The sequence below is a fragment of the Dermacentor albipictus genome, chromosome 3 (assembly GCF_038994185.2).
Source record: "Dermacentor albipictus isolate Rhodes 1998 colony chromosome 3, USDA_Dalb.pri_finalv2, whole genome shotgun sequence".
Lineage (NCBI taxonomy): Eukaryota > Metazoa > Arthropoda > Arachnida > Ixodida > Ixodidae > Dermacentor > Dermacentor albipictus.
Window position 1 is genome coordinate 2,593,332 of NC_091823.1, and position 24,447 is coordinate 2,617,778.

The 24,447-nt window shown below is 45.7% G+C and overlaps 1 protein-coding gene and 1 long non-coding RNA gene across 11 annotated transcripts in view; one reads left to right on the forward strand and one right to left on the reverse strand.

Annotated features, from left to right (window-relative positions):
* LOC135919931 (transient-receptor-potential-like protein) overlaps positions 1 to 24,447 on the reverse strand; it is a 397,285-nt gene that overhangs the window by 62,705 nt on the left and 310,133 nt on the right. For all 10 annotated transcript variants that reach the window (XM_070534944.1, XM_070534941.1, XM_070534942.1 and 7 more), the window contains 2 exons: positions 16,459 to 16,803; positions 13,957 to 14,127 (listed from right to left, as the gene is read on the reverse strand). In XM_070534944.1, the coding sequence (XP_070391045.1) occupies positions 13,957 to 14,127; positions 16,459 to 16,803 (516 nt within the window). The remainder of the gene's footprint in view (positions 1 to 13,956; positions 14,128 to 16,458; positions 16,804 to 24,447) is intronic.
* On the forward strand, positions 507 to 11,481 carry LOC135919938 (uncharacterized). The gene is made up of 3 exons (XR_010570111.2): positions 507 to 724; positions 2,848 to 3,133; positions 11,360 to 11,481. It is a non-coding gene; the product is annotated as an uncharacterized lncRNA (long non-coding RNA).

Here is a 24,447-nt window from a genome sequence, read left to right on the forward strand (position 1 = left end):
CAGGCGCAGTAGCGTTTTAAATGAGCAGGCGTTAAATAAATGAGCCGGAATGCGGAAGTTACAGGCACATACACGTTGAATAAGCACAGTATATTGCACTGATGTTTCAGCTGGTAAACCAGCCTCTGTGAAATTCTTTGACAAAGGCTGGTCCACCCGCCGAATATACGTGATTATTCAACATACGTCGTACTCTTCTTTCTTCATTTTACTACGAGGGCCAGCGTGATTTCCTCAACCCATATATATGTTAGGAATAACCTTTATTTCTCGAACGGTTATAGGGGGGGGGGGGCTGTTGGTGCCCGCGGCTAGGCTGCCAGGGGTCCTTCGCCCGAGGAAAATCTTCCGAGATCCTCGGCAGCGGCCCTGGCCTGCTGGATGCCCCACTCCTGGTCTTCGGGTGCCTTGCTGAGGAGGGCGGCTTGCCATCTCTAAGCCCCACTGCAGAGGGTCCCGCTGTTGTCTTCCTCCTTCCTCTTGGATCTTCTTCCTCGTGGCGTTGGCATTCCCAAAGCACATGGGCCATATCGGCCCGTTCCTGCTCGCACCACGGCAGCCGGGGGACGGGTGCAGCGCGGGCCACAGGCGGTGCAGGTGGTAGGGGCTACCCGAAAGATCCCGTCTGCAACCATTTCTGGTCGACCGCCCGGGACCTGTCCAGCCGCCCGTCGGCTGCTGGATATTTCCTTCGTTCATTCCTGTTGTGACCAAGCACCTCTCGGTACGTTGCCGCAAACTCCTCGACATCGCGGTCGCCGTCCTCGTGATCCCCAGCCAGGTACCCACTGCCAGCCGGTGAATATATATTGTGGGAGTTCCTTCGGTCTACCGGGCCGCAGTCGTTGCTGTGCCTAAGGCTCCGGACTTATTCGCCATTGCGAGGAAAACCCCTCCCAAATGCCTGCCCCTCGACCGCGCGCCGTCTTCCCCGGGCGCCGCGACCGCGTCCCGCGACGTCATGCTACGCGGCCCTGCGATTGGGTCGTGGGGGCGTGACGTAGGGAAGAAGCCCCGACTGGGGACGATCGCCGTGCGCGGGGGAGTCGTGCTGCGAGAGGGACGAGCGCCGGTCACGAGAGGCAAGCTGCAAGGTACGTGAGCGACCAGCTATTTGTGTCCCCAACGCCACGGCCTGGGGACGTTCACGTGCTTTGTCAGCTTGCGTAAGTGTGGCTTGCTGAGTGGCTCTGCGTTCCGCCCTTGCGGTAGTCGCAGGTGCTCAGTGCGTCACATTTTGCGTGTCCGAACCGTCGCAGACTATTTTCGGTGACGGGAAGCGCTAGGTAGCGTTTGCGAACGCATTTCGGCCCGCATGCGCGCAAACCTTTGTTCGACGCGGCGTGTAACCCGCCTTCCTCGCCATCGGGAACCGCGGGCGCCGAGTGTACTCCGTGTGTTTGGGTGCAGTCTGGTACATGTTGGACATTTGTGATCAATAAACGCCTTAACTGTTCTGGACGCATTGTGTTCCTGGGAGAGCGCCCATGCGTACGGCCAGAGCCGGCCAGGTCTTTCGGCTCGGTGTTCGAACCTGCGGTGGGTCTATCGCCGTGCGCCGTCGTGCCGCGTCGTGAGGCTCCACTTCTCGGAGGCCACTTGGCGACGCCGTGCGCGGAGAGGTACAGTGAGCCCACAATATATATATATATATATATATATATATATATGTATGTATATATGAATGTATGTATATATATGTATGTATATATATATGTATGTATGTATATGGGGTTAACAGTAGCCCAAAGGGATACGAAATTGTATTTAGAAATTATATACTCAGAGGCGGCTGTAGGCTAGAAGGCAGAACAACACGAGCGCTACTCTGATTGTCGTCTTCACCGTCTTTCCGGCGCATTGTTTCATACTCGGCAGGATGTATGTTTCGGTGTGCGGGAATAGCGCGTAACATAGAACCCCCGCCAGCGAGAGCGCCGTTTTGGCGCTTAAGCAGGAGTAGGATTGTGTCCGGCAACATAAGGTTTACGTCGGGAGACGTGCACGATATCATTGGCAGTCGCGGCAGATTATCGACTGTCGATAGGAGCGTTCTCATACCGGAGGGCAGTGATCTGGCGTAGGCCTTTGTTAGGCCCACAGAAGCGGGAAAGAAGCCTTGACGACAAGCCAATGTGGCGGCAAGGCGTCCAGAGGAGGACCAAAGAGGCTGGAGAGTAATTAACGACTCTGTGAATGTGATAGCAGTGGGCCTTCTGGAACAGCTGAGAGGCATAAAGTCAATCCCTTGCAATTTGGCGAGCCGTTGCGGCCCGAGAAGCTGCATTGCAGGCCTGTCTCTAACAAGGTGCACAGGTAATGGTAAAAGAGTCTCTAACGGCAATGTGGAGTGGCGGCAAAACAAGAGATAAAGGGGAGAAAAGCCAGCGGTGTCATGGCGTGATGAGTTTTAGGCAAATGTCACATAAGGCAAGGTGCTGTCCCAATCACGGTGGTCTGAGGAAATGTACATGGAGAGCATTGTTGTCAGCGTGCGGTTGAGGTGCTAGGTAAGCCCATAGGTTTGTGGATGGTAGGCAAGTGGTTGACTAGTGACGCATTGAACACGAACGAAGAAGGTAGTCGACGACTTGCGAGAGAAATGAGCGACCACGGTCGGTCGGCAGCTTTCGAGGAGCGCCGTTATGAAGAATAACGTCGTAAAGTAGAAATTAAGTAACGTCAGTGGCACAGCTTGTCGGCAGTGCCCGCGTGATAGCGAATCGTGTCGCGTAGTCCGTAGCTATGGCAATCCACATTGCGGCCAGTTTTGGGGATTTGCGGCCACTTTGGGTACTTTTCCGGCGAGTTTCACAAGGCTAAAAATGTTGCTTTCGCCCATTGTAGGAAACCTGCGTGTAACCCTGTGAAACGCCCGTCAGTCGCTGCTACAATCGGCTGATTGCGCAAGCACCGGCCGACTGCCACCCATCAAGCACAAAAGCTGCTGCCTCGTGTCCTGGACTCCTATCACCTTGCGTCGTTGGAGCCATCGTCGCGCGATCCCGCGCAGGTGATGCCGGCACGCATCGTAGTGCCCTCAAGTCAAGCATAAGAAGCCTCAGCGGCAAATGTCAAGCGTGATTTGCGGCCAGTTTCACAGTGCTAAAACTGTCGCCTTCGCTCATTGTAGGTGAGCCTGCAGCGCTTTGGCGCATTTCGTGACCCCTATTTGGCTGCGAACCCCCAATCGAAAGTGTGTAAGATTTTTGGACAGAGATGGGCATCGATGTGTGTACCTACCGCGCCATTATCGGCTGTTTCGTCGCACTTACTAGAGTCACTAAATCGCGTTCACCCGTGTGGCTACGGCCAGCATCGGTGCGCCGGGCATGGAAGGCTGGGGTACGATTGTTCGTAGTTTTATTCTGTGTCGCGCACATGATCGCCTGTGGAAAGGACGTCGAAACAAACCCAGGTCCTGACAAGGTAGATCAAATTATGAATCTTCTCAAAGAACTTACTGCGGCTAATGAAAAATCTCAAAAAGACGTGTACGTCAAGCTCAAGGACATCCAGTCGAATATTACAGATGTCAAAGATGGTTGTGACAATTGAGCAGCGCCTAGAAACGGTAGACAGCGTTCACAAAGATGTATCCACAGTGGGCATGCTTGTGCAGGAAACTCGGAATCAAGTTTGAACCATTGAACTGAAACAAATTGAACAAGCCAATCTTGTCGTAGATGATCTGAACAATCGAATGCGGCGGAACAACCTTATATTCAAGGGCATTCCCGAGGAAAGAACTGAGAAATGGAATGAAACGGAAAAACTAATTACGGAGTTTACAACAATTAGATTCGACATTCAGCCTAGTGGTATTGAAAGGGTTTACACACTGGGACGAGAAAAGCCGGGACATAATTGCCCTATAATAGTGAAGTTTTTGAACTTTAGGGATAAAAACAATATCCTGAGGGATGCATTCAAGCTTAAAGACGTTGCATCAGCTCGAGTATGGGTAGAAGGAAACTTTTCACCGTGCTTGCGGCAGATCAGAAATAAGCTCCGCGATTTTGCTCGGAATAATTGCCAACCCAGCAAAAAATTAAAGCTAGTTTTTGATAAACTAATTCTTGCGAATAAGCACTATACGTTTGAAGCCTCGGCCAATAAGGTGGTAGTTCTCTCAGACCACCAGACACGTAGAACAAATGAATGAACGTGAAAGAACCCATCCGAATAATTAACACCTTGTCAATCATAGTATCAAATTTCCGATATCTATTAAACAAGATCATCTGCAAGTATTTACTGAATGCTCTTCCGCGGACATAGTCCTTGGTACCGAAACTTGGCTGTGCTCGGATGTAGCTGACAGCGAACTATGGCTTTCGAATAGTTTTTCCTTGTTTAAAAAACACAGGACCACATCTCGAGGAGGTGGGGTCATAATTGCTGTAAATAAGAAGTTCAGTGCGCATCTTGTTGACACTTTTCCCGTCCTGGAAATATTGTGGATCGCACTTCATTTGTCGCCCTCTGTGACTTGCGTTATCGGCGGCTTGCTATTGACCACCCAGTTCTTCTGCTGACTTTGTTGAATGTCTTCACGATTCTTTAAGTATTATTCAAACCAGGTATCCGTCATCGGAAATAATGCTTGCAGGAGACTTTAACTATCCTTGAATTGACGGGCCGACATGCAAACCCGTCGAGGGCGCAAGAAGGCATGAATGTAGGCAGTTTCTTGATGTTCTTTCTCTGTTTAGATTGAGCCAAATGGTATCATGTCCCACGCGGGGTGTTTCAGTTCTAGATCTTGTGCTGACTACAGATCCGCAAAGTATGTATGTACGCATCCTTGCCTGCATGAGTGACCACAATGTTATCCACTGCAAGTATGCCATAAAATATGAAAAATCTTGTAATGCAAAAAACCATGTGCGATTACAACAGAGGGGATGTACGCGCATTAAATAATGGCCTACTAACATTTCCGATGCAGTTTTTAATGACTTTTCCGAGTGGGATACAAAGAAAAATTGGCAGATCTTTCAAAGGACACTCACTGAACTAAAGAAAAAATATATTCCAAGAATTACTATCACATCTTTAATTAAAAACACGGGGTTTACAACACATGTTAAATGACGCATAAATAAGAAGAAAATAATGTACTCAAAGGCAAAGCATTCGACCTCTGCCGACGACTGGGAATGCTGTCTCGAACAGGCAAGACTTCGCAGAGCAGAAATTGAAGCAGCGAAGGAAAAGTTTTACAACTACGACTTATCACAAATGTTAAAAACCAACTGTAAAAAAAAAGAAATTTTGGGAAGAAGCAAATCCGAAACCATTGTCATCATCCCTTTTGTCGATAACGAGAAATGATGAGCCGCTTCTGCAGTCCGAAGTTTCGGAAGAATTAAACATTTTTTTGTACGGTTTTCACATTAGAAGAACCAGTGCCACGAGATCGGAACTTTTTCAGCTTAAAGGGACACTAAAGGGAAAAGTGATTTCTTCTGCATTAGTAAATCACCGTTCTACAACACCAAAAACACCACTCTTACAACGATAAGACGTTTGGTAAGCCAGAAAAAGCGCAAGAACGAAATGCGGGTGGCGACGCCTACTTGAGTTCCCGCACCTGGGGGCTGTGACGTCTTGGATTTTGATGGCATCTTCTAGGGCCTACTAATTATATATAGCGGTACAGATTGACTACATTGTGTTCTAAAGGAACCACATATTAAACATGCCAAGTTTCGGGAACCTTTATTCAGCCAACGCGGCCCAAATGCGAATACAAACTTTGGAATCCTTGACGTCACGCTGACGTACCGGCGCTGGCGTTTCGGCGCGAAATTCAAATACTGATACTTGGACCTTCATTTTCTCATCTAATATTCAAACTATTTTCTTGAAATGACTGCCTGCAGGTTTCTCAAACAATGCTTTATTAGTCTAAACTGATTTATTGTTTCCCTTTAGTGTCCCTTTAAGTACTTCAATCAATGACCTCATAGTCACTCGCGAAGGTGTGGAAGCCGCTATAGATCGTCCACCAGTTAATTCGGCACCTGGACCAGATGAGATCTGTGCAAAGTTGCTAAAGCTTACAAAACCAGCTATATCGCATATCTCGGTTGCTATTTTTCAACAGTCAGTTGATAGAAGATGCGTGCCTGACGCCTGGAGGTGTGCACGCGTGATTCCCATTTTTAAATCTGGTGATCCCTCCTTAGTTTCAAACTACAGGCCCATTTCATTAACAAACATATGTTGTAAGTTACTACAGCACATCATATCATCCCCCGTCATGAAATTTCTAACAGATCACAATTTCTTCTCTAGCAATCAGCATGGTGTCCTTCGTGGTCGTTCCTGTGAAACTCAACTATTCGAATTGATAACTGACCTCCGCGAAGCTGTTCATGGTGGACTAAAAATAGATGCTATATTTATTAATTTTGCAAAAGCATTTGACAAAGTTCCGCACTTCCGCTTACTAATGAAGCTAACGAATCTTAAGAAACAGTAGGATTACAAATTGGATAACTAATTTTTTAACCAACCGAAGTCAATCAGTCTACGTCAACGGGTACTCATCGTCATTCTCGCATGTAAAATACAGTGCACCACAGGGTTCGGTCCTGCTTCCAATATTGTTTCTGATCTATATTAACGACATAGAAAACGCTTTATCTTCTACTATCAGGTTATTCGCAGACGACTGTATCATCTACAGACGAATTAGTAACGCCTAAGAAGAGAACTCATTACAGCTAAACCTCGACAAATTCACATTTTGGTGTTGCCAGTGGCAAATGGAAATTAACATTTTAAACGAAGGCCATGACGTTTACGAGAGCACATAATCCTGAATCGAGCTACTACACGATTCAGGGAATCCCTGTTGAGAAAATATCCACTTTTAAATATCTCCGAGTTCATTTATCCTGATTTATCCTGGAAGGAGCACATTAATTCTGTAGCCAGTAAGAAATCCAAAACACTCGGCTTCATTAAACGTAACTTATGCTTGGCGGACTCAGCTACTAAGTTATTAGCATACACTACGCTTGTTCGTTCAAAGGTAGAGTACGCATCCATTATTTGGAATCCGAATCAAACCTATCTGATCGATCAACTCGAAGCAATAAAAAATAAAGCAACAGGATATGTCACCAAGAAATACTCGCGAAACTACAGCTTATTACAACTTATTCACAAGCGTTTAACTAATTACTTATCCAAATGTAAGCTATTATCTCCGTATAATTTCGGTTTTACAGAGGATTTGTCAATAGAACTTGCACTAACTATGTTTACTGACAAAGTTAAATTTGCTATAGAAGAAGGCCCATAAGTAGGTGCTCTCCTTATTGATTTCCCTAAAGAGTTCGATGCAATTAGCCACCTCATTCTGCTACACAAACTAGAATTGTATGGCATTTCTGGCGCGCCTTTGCAGTTATTTGTGACTGCCTAAGAGACCGACCACAACTAGTCCCAAATGAATAGTTCTTTCTCTTCACCTAAAATTATCGATAGAGGCGTCCCTCAGGGAGCAATGCTTGAGCCATTCTTATTTTTATTGTTCAATAATAATTTGCAAAAAGTATTAACGCATGCCCACTGCCTTCTTTATGCCGATGACACAAACATTTTTATATCCGACAAAAGTTCCGTCACACTACTAACAAACTAAACAATGATCTCGCTAATGTTCATGCATGGTGCTTGAAAAACACGTTATATATCTATAGAACACAATATGTATGGTATTTAATTTCCCTCAAACAATATTCATAGGTACCTTTCTTGTATCTCATCATCATCATCATCATCAGCAGCAGCAGCAGCAGCAGCCTGGTTACGCCCACTGCAGGGCAAAAGCCTATCCCATACTTCTCCAACTACCCCGGTCATGTACTAATTGTGGCCATGTTGTCCCTGCAAACTTCTTCATCTCATCCGCCCACCTAACTTTCTGCCGCCCCCTGCTACACTTCCCTTCCCTTGGAATCCAGTCTATAACCCTTATGACCAACGGTTATCTTCCCTCCTCATTACGTGTCCTGCCCATGCCCATTTCATTTTCTTGATTTCAACTAAGATGTCATTAAGTCGCGTTTGTTCCCTCACCCAATCTGATCTTTTCTTATCCCTTAACGTTACACCCATCATTCTTATTTCCATAGCTCGTTGCGTCGTACTCAATTTAAGTAGAACCCTAAGCCTCCAGGTTTCTGCCCCGTACGTGAGTACTGGTAAGACACAGCTGTTATACACTTTTCTCTTGAGGGGCAATGGCAACCTGTTGTTCATGATCTGAGATTGCCTGCCAAACGCACCCCTACCCATTTTCCTGATTATTTCGGTCTCATTATCCGGATCCGCTGTCACTACCTTCCCTAAGTAGATGTATTCCGTTACCACTTCCAGTGCCTCGCTGCCTATTGTAAGCTACTGTTCTCTTCCGAGACTGTTAAACATTAGTTTAGTTTTCTACAGATTAATTTTTAGACCCACGCTGCTGCTCTGCCTAACCACGTCAGTGAGCATGCATTCCAATTTGTCCCCTGGGTTACTAAGCAAGACAATATCATCAGAAAATCGCAAGTTACTAAGGTATTCTTCATTAACTCTTATCCCCAATTCTTCCCAATCCGAATCTCTGAATACCTCCTGTAAACACGCTCAGAATAGCATTGGAGAGATCGTATCTCCCAGCCTGACGCCTTTCTTTATGGGGATTTTGTTGATTTCTTTATGGAGGACTACGGTGGCTGTGGAGCCGCTATAGATATCTTTCAGTATTGTTACATACGGCTCGTCTACACCATGTTTCCGTAATGCCTCCATGACTGCTGAGGCTTCGACTGGATCAAACCCTTTGTCGTAATCAATGAAAGCTATATATAAGGGCTGGTTATATTCAGAACATTTTTCTATCACCTGATTGATAATGTGAATATGGTCGATTGTTGAGTAGCCTTTACGGAATCCTGCCTGGTCCTTTGGTTGACAGAAGTCGAAGGTGTTCCTGATTCTATTTCCTATTACCTTAGTAAATACTTTGTAGGCAACAGGCAATAAGCTGATCGGTCCATAATTTTTTAAGTCTTTGGCGTCACTTTTCATATGGATTAGGATTACGTTGGCGCTCTTCCAAGATTTCTGTACACTAGAGGTCACGAGGCATTGCGTGTACAGCGTGGCCAGTTTTTCTAGAACAATCTACCCACCATCCTTCAACAAATCTGCTGTTACCTCATCCTCCCCCGCGGCCTCCCTCCTTTGCATAGCTCCCAAGGCTTTCTTTACTTCTTCCGGCGTTACTTGTGGGATTTAAAATTCCTGTAGACTATTCTCTTTTCCATTATCATCGTCGGTGTCACTGGTACTGTATAACTCTCTACAGAACTCCTCAGCCACTTGAACTATCTCATCAATATTAATAATGATATTGCCGGCTTTGTCTCTTAACGCATACATCTGATTCTTGTTTATTCCTAGTTTCTTTTTCACTGCTTTTAGGCTTTCTCCGTTCCTGAGAGCATGTTCAATTCTATCCATATTATATTGCCTTATGTCAGCTTTCTTACGCTTGTTGATAAACTTGGAAAGTTCTGCCAGTTCTATTCTAGCTGTAGGGTTAGAGGCTTTTATACATTGGCGTTTCTTGATGAGATCTTTCGTCTCCTGCGATAACTTACTGTTATCCTGTATTACGGAGTTACCGCCGATTTCTATTGCACACTCCTTAATGATCACTTGCTGATGCATCACTTAACAAGCACTTAATTACAAGATCTGGCTCAACCAAATTTCTAGGCATTATCTTAGATGAGCACTTAACATTCATCCGCCATGCCCAATCTCTTGTTCAAAAAATTTCGTTTGGCATTCATGTCATTACCAAATCGCGCTCCTTTATTCATCCAAGTATTCTCTTTATGTGTATTACGCGCATATTCACAGTCATCTTTCATATTGCCTCTCAACATGTGGCAATACATACTTCACTCACCTCTACTAACTGGAAGCTTTACAAAAGCAAGCACTACGATTTGTGACATTTCAACCTTTTACGTCTTACTCCGCTCCAATTCTTCGTTCCCTAAACCTTCTCCCCTTGCGCATGTTATTCAATCATAAACTGTTGCTAATAATGTCCCCCCTCATAAATATGGAGCTTAGTATTGAAAGTTTTAGCCGTACTGACCTCACTAATAATATTAACACAAGGTTTGCCGCACGTCACAATTTGCTCCTTCCTAAAATTCGAACTAACAATGGGAAATTTACTGTCATGTTTTCAGGCCTATTATATTGGAATTCTATTGCATCCGATATCAAACATGTGCATTTCAAGCCTTCAAGCACAAATCTAAGGCGCATTACATTAACTTGTATTAACCTAGTATTTAACCTAGTATTAACTTGCATTAGCCTAGTATTTTTATTGTGCGCTGTAAACATTATTAAATATATTTGTATTGCACTGTTCCTAGTTTTCTTTTTATATTTCTTAGATTTTTTTCTGTCCCTCTCATATAACTTTTGCAAATAACTTTTCTTCTACTCTGTCTCCTGTGATTTCTGGAGTTCCTCAAGGTTCTGCTCTTGGCCCTCTTATCTTCTTAATCTGCTTTAATGATCTTTGTAATGACATATGTTCTAACATATGCCTAATAGCGGACGACTGTCTTATTTACTGATCCAGTAATAATAGCTCCGATATCCTTGTCCTACAGCGTGAATTACAAACAGTTGAAAAATGGTGTAAGACAGGGTTATTGTAATTAAATGTAAATAACACTTCATAATCTCTTTCCGTCGTCGGCATTCTTATGTAGCACCGCATATCTCTCAGGTAACTCAATAATGTCATCGGTGACATCTTATAAATACCTAGGGCTTATTTTAACGCACTATCTTTCATGGTCTTCTCACGTCGCTAAAATAACTAACGAGGGTAACTGCACGTTAGGCTTTCTCCGGCGAAATCTTAAGTTTGCCCTTCCTTCGGTAAAAACGCTTGCCTACAAATCTGTGGTAAGGCCCAAAGCTGAATAGGCATGCTGAGTTTGGGACCCTTATCATACTAATCTTTCTAACAAGCTTGAATCTGTATAAAACCGCGCAGCCCGATTTATCTTCCATGACTATTCTCCATGTACTAGTGTCACAGCGCTACAATCTAATGCGGATCTTTCTAGTCTAAAAGCATGACGTCAAGCGTCCAGGCTCATTCTATATCACAAGTTTTATCATGCCCTGATTTGTAAAAGCGTCATATCACCCGCTCAAAGCCATTCATCACGGACTAATTATTCACAATCAGTATACCCCCCGCATGCGCGCACATCATCCCATCTGCATTTGTTTTTCCCCCGTACAGCGAGAGACTGGAATGATGTTCCTGAAGAAGCGGCGAACCACTCGAGTGCGACCATGTTCAAGACTGCCATTGAACACCTTCTTTGAAGCTGCTCACCCCTCATGCAAAATCATTCTCCAGGGTTATTTGAGTAATAAATAAATAAATAAATAAATAAATAAATAAATAAATAAATAAATATTTACAGCATTGCTTGTTCCCCATGCTACACCACTTACTTTCGTATTAAAGCGCTGTATTAAACACTGCTGACATACACAACTTTTGTGGGGTGAAGCCTGCTGCCGTTGCTACAATTGCACTAACCCCCTCTTGTTTCCTGTTTAGGAGGTCCCTCCGGCAGTCTTTACTTCGGGACATCCGAATGTGCAATTATACTTTACCACTTTTTTTTACTACTGATGAAGATAAATTCAATAAATTCATAGCTCGGCGTAATGTTATAGTTATCTTAGCTGGCAATTTTTGTGTTTTTTTTTCTCAAGATATCTATATTAGATTGATAGCTACAGAGCATTAGCGACAAACTTGAGACGGAAATTTTTTTCATGTAAGCGCGACGCGTAGGCGAACATCGACCACCGCCGGAGGATAGCCAGCTTCGAGGTAAAAGCAAACCCATGTGACCTCAGTACAGAAAACGGTACACGAAGCCTCACTTTTTTATTGCAGATATAAGGACACGTGCCCAAATTAATTCAGATCTGACACGCCGTGTGCAGTAGGGGCAAGGGAAAGTGTGCGAGAGTCTACTGCGAAAGGGAGAGGAGGGCGCGGTGAGCGATTGGTGGCGTTGGGTTGGCGCATGGTAACGTGATCAAGTCACAGAAAGGGTGAGTGTCGAGAGGCACGCGCCAAGGAGCGGGCCAGTTTAGACGGTATCTCCTCTTTTAGCCCGGCTGTTGCTGCACATTGGTGTGACTGAGCGCGGCTCTTCTCTCTGCAACCAGAGCGCAGGGTAGTGAGCCGAGATGGCTGGTGACTTCATGTGTGCTGTGTCTCGTGCACCTAGAATTCGAGGTCGCGTCAGCGAGCATCGGAGAGGCACTGATGCGAGATGCAGCACGAAGCGTTCGCCCGCTGCTGTTCTCACTATTCATCAAACGAGCGCTGTGACAGCGAGTGTCTGCGATCATCGAGTGAGGTTCATTCAGCTTTACTTGTGCGCGCGTGACACCGCACTTGCTAATTTGATAGGTAAAACGTACTGCTTAATAAAATGATTACTGCTGATAAAACTACGACCATCACTTACTGTGGTTGTGCGCTATTTTGCAATCGCTATCCGTGCTGCACTATTCGGGTGGCACTGCGACTCTATTCGGTGGTTGCCTTTTTTTTTCTGGCTCTCTCTATGCTTTTACTATACCTGTGAGCCAACATCAAATGCACAGGTCGCATGTCGTGATGTATTGCTTCATTGGGAAGAAGGAATACATCACGACATGAGACATGTGTACGCACACACACACGCAGACGCACACACACACACACCCGGCGAGACACCAACCGACCCAGCCGCAGCCATGCTACAACACAAGCGAGAAGTAATGGTTTTAGGGCAAATAATATAAAGTTTGCCTTTAAAACCTTCGTCACAGCACATGATTTGCGTCAAGCATCGATACCAACTTACATGGGAAATTCTGTTTCAGTTATATCTCGTTTTTGTTGGCGCTGCCTGAGCACGCCGGCAGTGGTTCTCTCTTTCATAAGGAACTACACTTCCATGTAATTGATGGCATGTTCCAGAACCCATCTAAGTGTTCGCAGGATTGTCAGTTTGCAAATCTTCCTGTTGATATTATGTCAATAAGCATTTAAGCTCCCTTAGTGCTCCAAGTATTTCATCAGTAGAAGTCAGCGGTGTGTTCGTCTTGTCTTCGTCTTCAATCTAAATGGAATTGGTTCCCCTTCACTACGGCTGCAACCTACTCGCTAGAATGGCGCTAATTGCTCTGTTGAAATGAAATACGATACATATGCGAACGTCAATGTGGGCTAGCGGAATTCAATGTATTATGGAAGAATGGTTTTCTCAGTGCAATTTATGGCGAAGTTTCTTTCAATAGTACCATCCTTAATCGTGACCGCTTCCACTGAAATATCCACAATAGCGATAATTATGTGGATATGCATGGAAACAGCGCCTGCGCGCAGAATGTAACGTATGTAGGTGAATCTGACAAGATTAGGCTTGCTAGAAATTGCCTGTTGCGGCCATAATTACATGCCAGTGTTTGTGCGTCCAACTAGTTTCCAGCAGTGATGACGGTAGCAAAATCGCAGTCTTGCCGTCCGTACATCCCAGTCTGCGCTGTCGCTTAGGTCCACTAATAATAATAATAATAATAATAATAATAATAATAATAATAATAATAATAATAATAATAATAATAATAATAATGTAAAATAATAATGAAAAAATAGAAATAGGCCGACCAAAGCAGAAATAGAGGTTATAGTGCCTGTAGAGCTTAACGCGAGAAACATCTTTTGATTACAGCTCACTTTTGAACCTCGACGACACTAATTGCTGCCCCAGCTGAAAAAGTAGTGGCCGCACCACTGTTGGCGCAGCTGCGGAGGGCGCATACCTTTTTCTGCTGGTGCTCGATTGCGAGCTCGAGCCTTGCGAGGGACATGCTGTCTTCCTCTTCGTCTTCTCTTGCCTTCGCTCGATGGTTCATTATGCAGGCAAGTTCTGCTGACGTGCGGATGTGGTCCAGGAGGGAGGTAGCGAAGTCCTGGCATTGGCGCTGAAGCTTCTGCGGTAGATATTAATTTTGACTTTGCAACAACGTAAACACCTGACATCGCTTAAACGTAAACACAACTTTATGAGAAGTGTTGGCTACGGTACCCGCCGCGGATGCATGAGGTGTCTGACTGGGCTGCAAATCCTAAAATGTGGGGACACGGCACCACTGTTACTATGTATAAAGATAATCGCTTTAAGAATTTTAGTCAGCCCCCAGAAGACGACCGTCTATTCATCTCCTAAACGTCTATTTATGTGCAGAGGCATGAAAACTTTACGCTTGTCGAGCCAATTGTACAACCAAAAATATTCTGGGGTTTTACGTGCCAAAACAACGCTTTCATTATGAGGCACGCCATAGTGGGGCATTCCGCAATTATGTGGACCACCTGCTGTTCCTTAACGTGCACCTAAATTTGAATGCATGGTTGTCTTCGCATTTCGCCCCCGTCGAAATGCGGCCGCTGTGGCCGCGATTGGATCCGGTCACTTCTTGCTTAGCAGCCCAACACCATAGACACTTAACAACCATGGCGGGTGTGCATAAAATATTTTAAAAATTCAATGCAATCTTAAATATTATGGTTTGGACCCGTGTTGGTCTCTCATAAAATCACCTAGAATCATTGCATTCTACTGGTGCAAAATGCAGAGACGTCTAAGTTAACAAAAAAGCTTGAGAAAAAGTTAGGCACTGCGCAACGGGCGATGAAACGAAAAATTCTAGGTTTAACATTAGGAGGCAGGGCGAGAGCGGTGTGGATCAGAGAAGTAACGGACATAGCTGATAACCGGCGGACCAATAAACTGATTGAACGAGTGCCAGTGGAGGGGAAGTCCAGTCGAGGACAGAAGAAAACTAGCGGGGTGGTGGGAGGTGGGGGGCGTGAATAAATGAGGATACTTGCAGGGACAATATGGAATCAGCTAGCGCTAGACAGGAAATATGTGAGTGCTGGGAGATGCCATCGTCCTTGCAGTGGGCATAAATATAGGCTGAAGATGATGACGATAAAGTGTTGGGTTGCCCGCTTAATCGTAGAGATTTATCATCGAAAACATATCGTTATGTGCTGTCCCTCTGTTAGCAATGAACGAGAGAAATTTTGTGGTGCTTTATAGTGACTGGACGACCGAGCTTTCACATTAGAAAAAGTACTGGGATCATGGCCTCGACCGTCATCCGCGATGCGGGCCTGAAGAGCATTGCTGCGCTTTTTGAACAGAGAGAGCGAGAGAATAACTTTATTTGCCAAAGGCAGAATTTTTCGAAGATCGCTGAACCCTGCGACCGGCTTTGTGTGCACGGTGAACGCTGTTGCTTGGGCGCGTGATTAACTTGTTATCGTCTTCCTTTTTACTTGTCTGCTCTCTTCGCCTTTCTGCAGCGTAGGGTAGCCAACTAGGCGGAACCTGGTTAACCACCCTGGCTTTCTTTCGCTATCTGCTGTGAAATTTAATTGTGCGATAACTCCGTGCGCATGCGCTGTATTTTTTTACAGCACAGATGCTTGGTTTACCTGACTTATAATTTTTGTCGTTATTCAGTGAGAGGGTGCACGTATAGTCAGTGACACGGCTGGCGAAAGACATTGAGTACGGCCGAGCGGCGGAACTGTCGTTTAAAGCAGCCATATGTGTGTTCTATGTAACTCGGCAGCTGTGGCCACCCATCTGATGCTGGGAAGAAGCGAACGGCGGCGCTCAGCTTGCATTTCTCCTGGCATGCACTCACGTGACTTTGCCGCGCTAACAAATAGCCGCGGAGTTTCTTACCAAAGCTACCAGGGATTCAAGGCTGGAGCAAGCGATTTGAGGTGGTTGTGAATTTACTGGGAGGAGGAGTGTGGGACGGTGAGGAATCGCGCACCTCCACCTACGGGCGACATACAGATCTATGCTCATTCGTGTTACCGCTGAAGAGCTCTGTTGTCTACGGGATGAGATAACGAATCGTACCTGAATATCCTCACTCCAATAAATATTCAAGATCATCATTTGAGGAGTCACATGGTCGCCAATCGTTTCGTCTCGTCTGCTTGGTAGGTTTCCCGCGAGCGGGTTGACCTCGGAAATCTGGCATATCTGAAAACTGCGCTAATCTCACGTAAAATGAACATGAGGGTGATGTGATATTCGCCGGTTGTGAAGTAGCAGGAGGAGATGAGGTGGAGGCGACGAAGTGTGGCGTGCTGAAGCCGCAACTGTGGGATTCGAGCGGACTTCAAAGAAATGGACGCTGTTTTTGACATTCGTTATCTGTGGTCTTTACAGTATTTTTGCTTATTCACTCGTTATTCGCAAAACCATAAGAGGCATTCCAGACTGAGCCGCATACCTTGTATTCCACCTTGAACTCGTTCTCGACGTAGCTGAGCCGCTTAAGCTCGAGGCTGAGCTCGAACGCGGTGAGGATGGGGTCCACGCTGGAGAGGCAGATGAGCGAAGGCGAGGAGAGGGCGCGGAAGGCGTTGATGCGCGAGCGCGAGTGGCGCAGGCAGTCGCGGCGCACCGCCATGCCGCACTCGTCGCAGCCGCAGCGCACGTCGTGCGGCATAGGCAGCGTGGCGCCGCGGTCGAGCAGCAGCTTGAGGATCTCGTAGTTGTTGCGGTGCGCCGCCAGGATGAGCGGCGTGATCTCCGGGTTGAATGTGGACGTGGCCGAGTTCACTTTCTCCCAGTTCTGCGCAGTACAGCACCACAGAAGCATGTCACCACTGTGGGAAGCACTGGGACGAAACAAATAAGCCGGAAAAAGTCATGCAGGTAACGTAAGTAAAAATATGGAGCAGAACGAATACTGCTGCTAGCAAATGGTGAGAGATGTAAAAGAGTGCAGCCACTTGGCTACCTTCGATTTGCAAGAAGATGGCTCAAAGGTACCAACGAAAACAAAGGGTCCACAAAGTGGGGACGCTAACTAAGACACAGTCGTCGTACGTGGAGTTTTAAATGAAGAGATGATTAAATGTTGATTACATCCCTCTATTCAGCCTCTGTTTCGTTTTCATGTTTACAATTTACTAATTTCGTGTCGTATTTCACGAGCAATTACGTCGACCTTCTCATGTACAGCGCCGACACTTGGTTGAGCGTTTCTTTTTTCAGCGTTTGAAACACCACGATGTGCCCTTCGCCCTGGCTTTCTTGTTGCCCCTTAAGGCATTACGTGAGAGAGCCTCGTTGCTGTGAGAATCTCGTTTGAAACAGGCCGGTGGGTTGCACCGCCAAGCTCTTGTTCTTATGTTGCCTAATGTCCTACCTATCTTGTTTCTTTTTTTAAGCTAACAAGAATTGCCACCATCAAACATTTTGAACCACCATTGGGAGCTTCTTTTGTCAACCTTCAAGCTTCTGCCCCATATGTTAGCACTGATAGAATGCATTGATTTTACAATTTTCTTTTCAATGATAGTGGTAAGTGGCAATGTCTGCGGCATGCACTCCAACACATTTTCATTCTTCTGCAACCTTCCTTCTCATGATGAGGGTCTCCTGTTAGTAATTGGTCTAGGTAAACGTACTCCTTGACAAACTCTAGAGGCTGATTGGCAACCTTAGACTCTTGTTCCCTGGCCAGGCTATTCAGCATTAACTTTGTTCTTTTGTTATACTAATCTTCAACCCCACTCTTACACTATCTCTTTTAAGGTCTCAGTCATATGTTACAATTCGCCCCCAGTGTTTCTGAACAAAACAATGTCATCTGCAAACCGAAGCTTGCCGAGGTATTCGCCGTTGATCCTCACTCCTAAGCATTCCCAGTTTAATAGCTTGAATACTTCTCACAAGCCCGCATTGAATAGCACTGGAGAGGCTCTGTCTCCTTGACTGGCCCTTGTCTTTATAGGTATCCTTCTACTATTTTTACGGGCAATCGAGGTAGCTGTGGAATCTTTGGAGATATTTTCGACGGTATTTCCTCGAAACTCGTCCTAAAATACGAAGGCTCTCACCGACTCTTGGAGCGAACGTCCCCAGTTAATGTTTTCACCGAGCCACTATCTCCATCTGACCTCGTGGCGAGCCCTACCATGGCTCTCTGCTTGCCGCTTCTCAGGTCGCCAGGACGGTGACGAAGGAGGCGCGCTCACGCACGGTCAACGCTCGCTGCGCGCTGCTGGTCGCTGGTGTTTTGCGAGACCTCCCTAGCCGTTCCTTGAACTCGTAGCCTCCTTGAAGGACGCCGCCAATGAACCTCTTATCAGTAGCATAGAACGCAAGTAGTGAGTTGGGCTGCGACGTTCTTTAGTCTTTTTTCATACTGAACTACAGGATGACTGGGCTAGTTGTTCTTACATTATAATGATGGTAAATTAACGCAAATTAAAGCGCATTTATTAGCGCACTACAAAATGCTCCACAGGAGTAACTTAGTCGAACCCAGTGTCATGTGGTAAAATCTGTATCGACCAGACGGAAATGTCTGTTCATTACCGTCTTCAGGTGCATACAAAAGAAAATAAAAAAAAGAAAGGATTTGCACACGCATTTGGTCGCGCGCGTTTCTGTATGGGGCTGCGAACCACGACTTCGGAAGGCAAGAATCCTCGGCACAAGACTTTTGTACTTTGGGAGTCGAACCCCTTACTTCTCCCTGGGAGATTTCACCTGCAAGAGTGGTACTACAAGACTTATTGACGTATTGTAAGGTTCTTTTTTTTGCGAATTCTTTTTCCACCTTGGCTTGTTCAGAAACCTTTCCTTTACTATTCTATGTAAATTATACACAAGACTTGGCTGTCTCACAATTGCAGCGCCTGCGTTCGCTGTTACAAGTGCCTTTCTTTTCATAACTGCGGGTGATCGCTGTATTGAGATTGGCGGTCGAAGAAAAGTACGACAGCACGTATCCCATAAATGCTTGCTTGGAGGTACAACATAATAAGTTATGATTGTCAGTTGGCTGATTAGTGAAAGTTACGTGCCTAGAACGGTCGTATCTGTTTGTTTACGCGTGCGTGCAAACAGTACGCGTGTTTTTCTACGGTCATAGTTCCATCTGCTGTAGCACACTAGCCATCGCCATGTTTCCTGGCGCAAAGAGGAAGTATGGTCTCACCAATACAAGACGAGAGTACCAATTATCGAAAACAACACGCCGCCGTAGGCGGTGAACATGAAGTTGTGTTCGGCAGGTGTCAGTGAAGCCCGTAGGTCGTCCGCCATTCCAAGCAAACGCCGCTGCATGGGCGGCGCGCTCACTGGCATGTCTTCGACAACTAAAATTCGTTCATGGTTCGGTCTGAGTTTATTTATATGTTTTATAAACAGGGAAGCCTACCCTGGTACTGTAAGCCCAACAAGTGGGGGTCAAATACCTGACCTCCTCCCAGCTAAAGCTTCCTTTGAGTTAGAAAAGTTAAAAAAAACTTCCTTTGAGTTAATGTACACGCCCAGTAAATGCTGGCTGAAAACGAACAAACCGAACATACAAGAAAAGGATAAGCAAAAATTAATGTCTGCTTCCTGACAGGAAATGCGTCCATTTCTGACGGAGGCCATGCTGACAACATTTTCCCAGCGTTCCTCTAGACAGCAGATATGCGCAGAATCCTAGTTTCTTCCTTACAATGCACGCTCAGATGTCGAGAGTGCATTGTAGGGGAAGAAGCATTCTGTGGAGATCGGCTGCCTAGAGAAATTATGGAAGGTGCAGATGCAAAGACACGGGGAGAATCTTGTGTCAGCATGGCCTCTGTTACACTTTCAGAGATGGATGTGTTTCCTGTTGCGATATGTATGGACACACATCACTTCTTGCTTCTCTTTGTGTAACTTCGATTTATTGCTTGTCAACCAGCATTTACTTGGCATGTTCAATAAACTTTCATTTGTTAATGCACCTCATGATCCTCTTGGGCTCCAGCAGAAAGGTGTTCATTGTTTTTACAGCGAAGCTGTTTGTGCCTAGGCGAAACATTCGTGTTCCGATCACAGACACCCTACTGCTGAAGTGTGAGCCTTTGTTTAGGGGGTTATGAGCCATTACATTCGTATTATGTGACGGACCGACAAATTACGACGAGTACCTACCACGAGTACCTACCACGCAACAATTATTTTTCGACAAGCATTAAAGCTTTGGAAACACCACACATGCGAACAGGACTGATTATTTCGCTCTGAAAATCTGAATCAAACAGAGATGTACGAGATACGACGCCGAAAACTAACGGTCGACGGCTACCTCCTTCGCCGAGTGCTCTTTTAGAGGCCGCGCCACCAGACTGTTGGCGTGCACAACGCGCATAGCTAGCTGGCCTGTTCGACGTTTTTGTTGCAATCGTAATAAATTATTTGCGAGTTTACACTGTCGTGTAGTAGAACACGTTGTGGCGTTAGTTGGTTACGCCGGTAATGTGTAATAAGCACCGGAAATGTGTAAAAAGCCGCATATAATGGTCTCCTTCCTTGACTGACGGATGGCTGGATGGATGCTATGATCGGCCGCTTTGAAACGGGGCGATTGATTGCGCCAGCAAGCTCTTGTTCTTATTTTTCCTAATGTCCTCCGTATGCTTTAAAATAAGGTCTACCCCCCCCCCCCCTAAACACACACAAAGATGAAAAGGAAAGACGTACACCAACCAAGTAAAACTTTTTAAAAGCGTGATGTTTCAGCTTCCTTAGGGAAGCCTTGTTCATAATAGGCGAAAAGGCTGAAGTGCCTGTGTAAATAGGTTTTAGCATGTGGCTCAGGCACCACGCGTAATACCGGAGCAGGGTTCCTTCGTTTTCATTGAGCGTGTGTCCTGTTGATTGTATGTCGACAGACTCCAGGAACAGGCGTGACTTCCAGTTTATTTCCTGGCCGATTAGACTAGATTTCTTCATGTCAATATTGTGCGCCGTCGTCGCTGCGTGTTCTTGCAAAGCATTCGAAGCCACTCTTTTCTCATCCACATCATTTCGATGTTGGCGCAGCCGCTGTTCAAAGCTGCCCGTCTCCCCGATGTAGACGCAATCGCAATCTGCACAGGGTATCGTGTGCACAACGCCAGGAAAGGCTTCCTTCGGTATCTTGTCCTTCCCACCAAGGAGTGCGTGCCTCACTTTGCTGCACACAGGAACGTGAGCCACCTCAACGTCATATTTACGCCGCACGCCTGATAAGGTCCCGCTTATCCCGGACGCTTAAGCAAAGAGATGTGTTGATAAGGCCGTCTACAAGCAAGTTCAAGGCACACCAATGGGTGCCTCTGTCTTGGTGACTGCTGCGCATCTGACAATTGATTGACTGAAAAGTCCCGCGCTCGCTTCTCTCAGCCCATCAACCAAGAAGTTTTCTACGCTATGTTGACCATTGTTTTTGTGCAATCAAGCACTGTACTCTGGACGCTTCCACCACGCATCTAAACAGTCAAGCAGCCATTCAGTCCATGGTGTAAATGGAGGCAGACGAGAAACTGCCTTTTTTGGATGTGTTCGTAAAAAGAAGCAATGGTGCGTTTTCTTTCAACGTTTTCAGGAAGAGTACACACAATGGCCGATACCTGAATTTCTGGTCTGTTTATCCTGGCGCTCACAAGAGACTAATAGTTGCCTCCCTGTTGGGCCGTGCAGCCCACATTTGCACGAAACCTCAAGATATTTCCGATGGGCAGACAATCCGGAAAGCTCTTTCGACGAGCGGTTGGCCCCTTGCGGTCATGAATGCTGTGGAACACCTTTTGTTCAACCCTGTCTAAGCTGACAGTGGCCGTCCGAAGAAACGCGCTGACATTCCTTACATGCCCGGGATAAGCGAAACCTTATCACGCGTGCTGCGTAAATATGACGTTGAGGTGACTCACGTTCCTGTGCGAAAACTGAGGCACGCACTCGTTGGCGGGAAGGACAAGCTGCCCAAGGAAGCCTTTCGTGGCGTTGTGTGCAAGATACCCTCTGCGCATTGCCATTGCATCTACATCGGGGAGTCGGGCAACCTTAAACAGTGGCAGCGCCAACATGAAAACGATGTGGATAAGAAAAGTGTGGCTTCGAGTGCTTTGGAAGAACACGCAGCGACGACTGCGCACTCTATTGACAGGACGACATCTAAAATCGGCCAGGAAAGAAACTGGAATTTACGTCTGTGCCTGGAGTCTCTCGAGATACAATTAACTGGACACACGCTCAATCAAAACGAAGGAATCCTGCCTCCGTATTACGCGCGGTGCTTGCGCCACATGCTAAAACCTATTTACACAGGCACTTCAGCCTTTTTCGCCCATTGTGAACAAGGCTTCCGTAAGGAAGCTGAAGTATCATGTTTTTACAAAGTTTTGCTTGGTCGGTGTACGTCTTTCCTTGGGATGTTTCATCCCGACCTGGCAGACTTCCGTTGAAAGACTCAATGACACACACACAAAGAATTCCCGACTTTCTGATTAAGAGCTTTTGTACTCGTCCGTTGTTTGTGGTCTCGCTAATTATCTGCCACAAAACCTCTAATCGCCTATTACTAGTCTGTACTGCGGACATGCTTACCCTCCCTCTGCTATCCCTGAACTATAGTGCCTAGAATGTACTGGCTAGTGTGCCGTCCACCCGCTGTTTTCAATAGAGGAGGGTGGCGCCGCCTGCAATGAATGCCCACGGTGGCCGACAGAGGTCGCTGCCGCACGGGTGGGTGCAGACTGCGCGTGTCGTCTGCTTCGCATATCAGTTTCGCAGCTTTTGCGTCGGTTTCTATGTTGGCATTTTCAGTGTTATTACAGCGTTGCGTGTTTGTTCTTGGTGTTGTCAAAGAGTGAGTGCGTCGCTACTGTGTTCGTGTGCCTGTCATTACAAGAACTATGTGGCGGCGGTGAAAGAATTCCGAAGAGACAGTGCAAGGAGAGGACCTGCTTTGTGCCGTTGTGTCGAAGCTGTTACCGCTTGAACAAAGGGTGTGTATCCTTGTTCACTCCACCAGTGATACGAAGAGGCAGCAGAATGGGCAAGAATGATCAGGAGAGCGGACAGAAGGCCGGTACCAACTGCTGTGGTTTGTGAAAAACATTTCGAAAACAGCTTAGTCGAACGCGCGTTCTGTATCACCGCGATAAACCACGCCTGAAACCCTACGCTATACCCACGATATTTCCTGCGTATGCACCTTACTTTTCGTGAGTACCAGGGGAAAAAAACAAGAAAAAAGGAGCAGTAGTGCTTTGATCTACTGTATACTGTTATGTTGCACGAAAGATCACTGCCCAAAATTCTTGACCACAGTGTGCAGGCTTCCTTTGCGTAAGTAAAGCTGAAGCTATTGCCGACGCTGCTTCACTATTGCACTACGCATTTTTGACAATGGAGGCCTTGTCTATCTTAGTCAGACCTTGTTAACCGCTGTGAAGGCTGTGGAAGATGCTTTTACTGTGTTCTTTAGCAAAAACAAGTTACATGTAGCGAGTCTAGCTGATTTTTCAGGTCAGCTGCAGACACTGGCCTTTCCCCAACTAGGGTGCCCAGAGCATGAAAAACCAGCTTTGACAACACTTGTGAAGTTCTATGTTTTCTTGAGGTTTCGGTTTTTTTGTAAAAGCCATCAACAAAGAGAGGGAAGCGCAAATTTCAACGACAGAAGCTCTTTAAACTGCGTCACTGCCACTAGATCTATCTTCTTCATGTATGTGTGCATTATCTCATCTAGGCCTGTCTTATATGCCCACGTTTGACTTGTCGCGCGAGAATAAAATATTTGTTACGCTTAAATGAAACATCTGTTTTCCATTTTCGTTCACTTATATCAGACATAAATAGAAATCTGCATGTGTGTACCAGGTATTAAAAAATGTATAGTACACAGAACAACGCGTGCAGTCCATTTTACAGGCAAATCTTTTTACTTATTCTCCTATCCTCGTGGCCCAATGGGCATTATGAGGACATGGGCACATACATAGTTTACAAACAATCAAAAACACTCAAACCTATGAGGACAACAATAAGATAATAGGCAGAAATAGCAGCAAATAAAATAAAAAGAAAGTACAGCGAAATTCGTCATTTCAAAAGATGATCGGTTACAGCAGTTTTCAATGGTTATGCATTAATATAACATCAATGGAACAGTAACGTAACCTTAGAATTCCTTTACTTTATTAGAATGAAAAATGTAATCTAGAACTTGCCCTTAAAAAAATACGCTGCCATCATATGGCTAGAATAAAAAACTAGTGTCCTTAGCTATCGCCGAAAAGACACGAAGGCGAACGCCTTGTGAAGCCTACTGTAATTCACCTTAATGCACCCTAATCTTCCTTAATTAATACACCTTAATCCCCCTAATTCAACCTAATCCCCCTTAATCCAATCACTATATTCAATAGTTCAATTTGCTAATCATTTAGCATCTCTT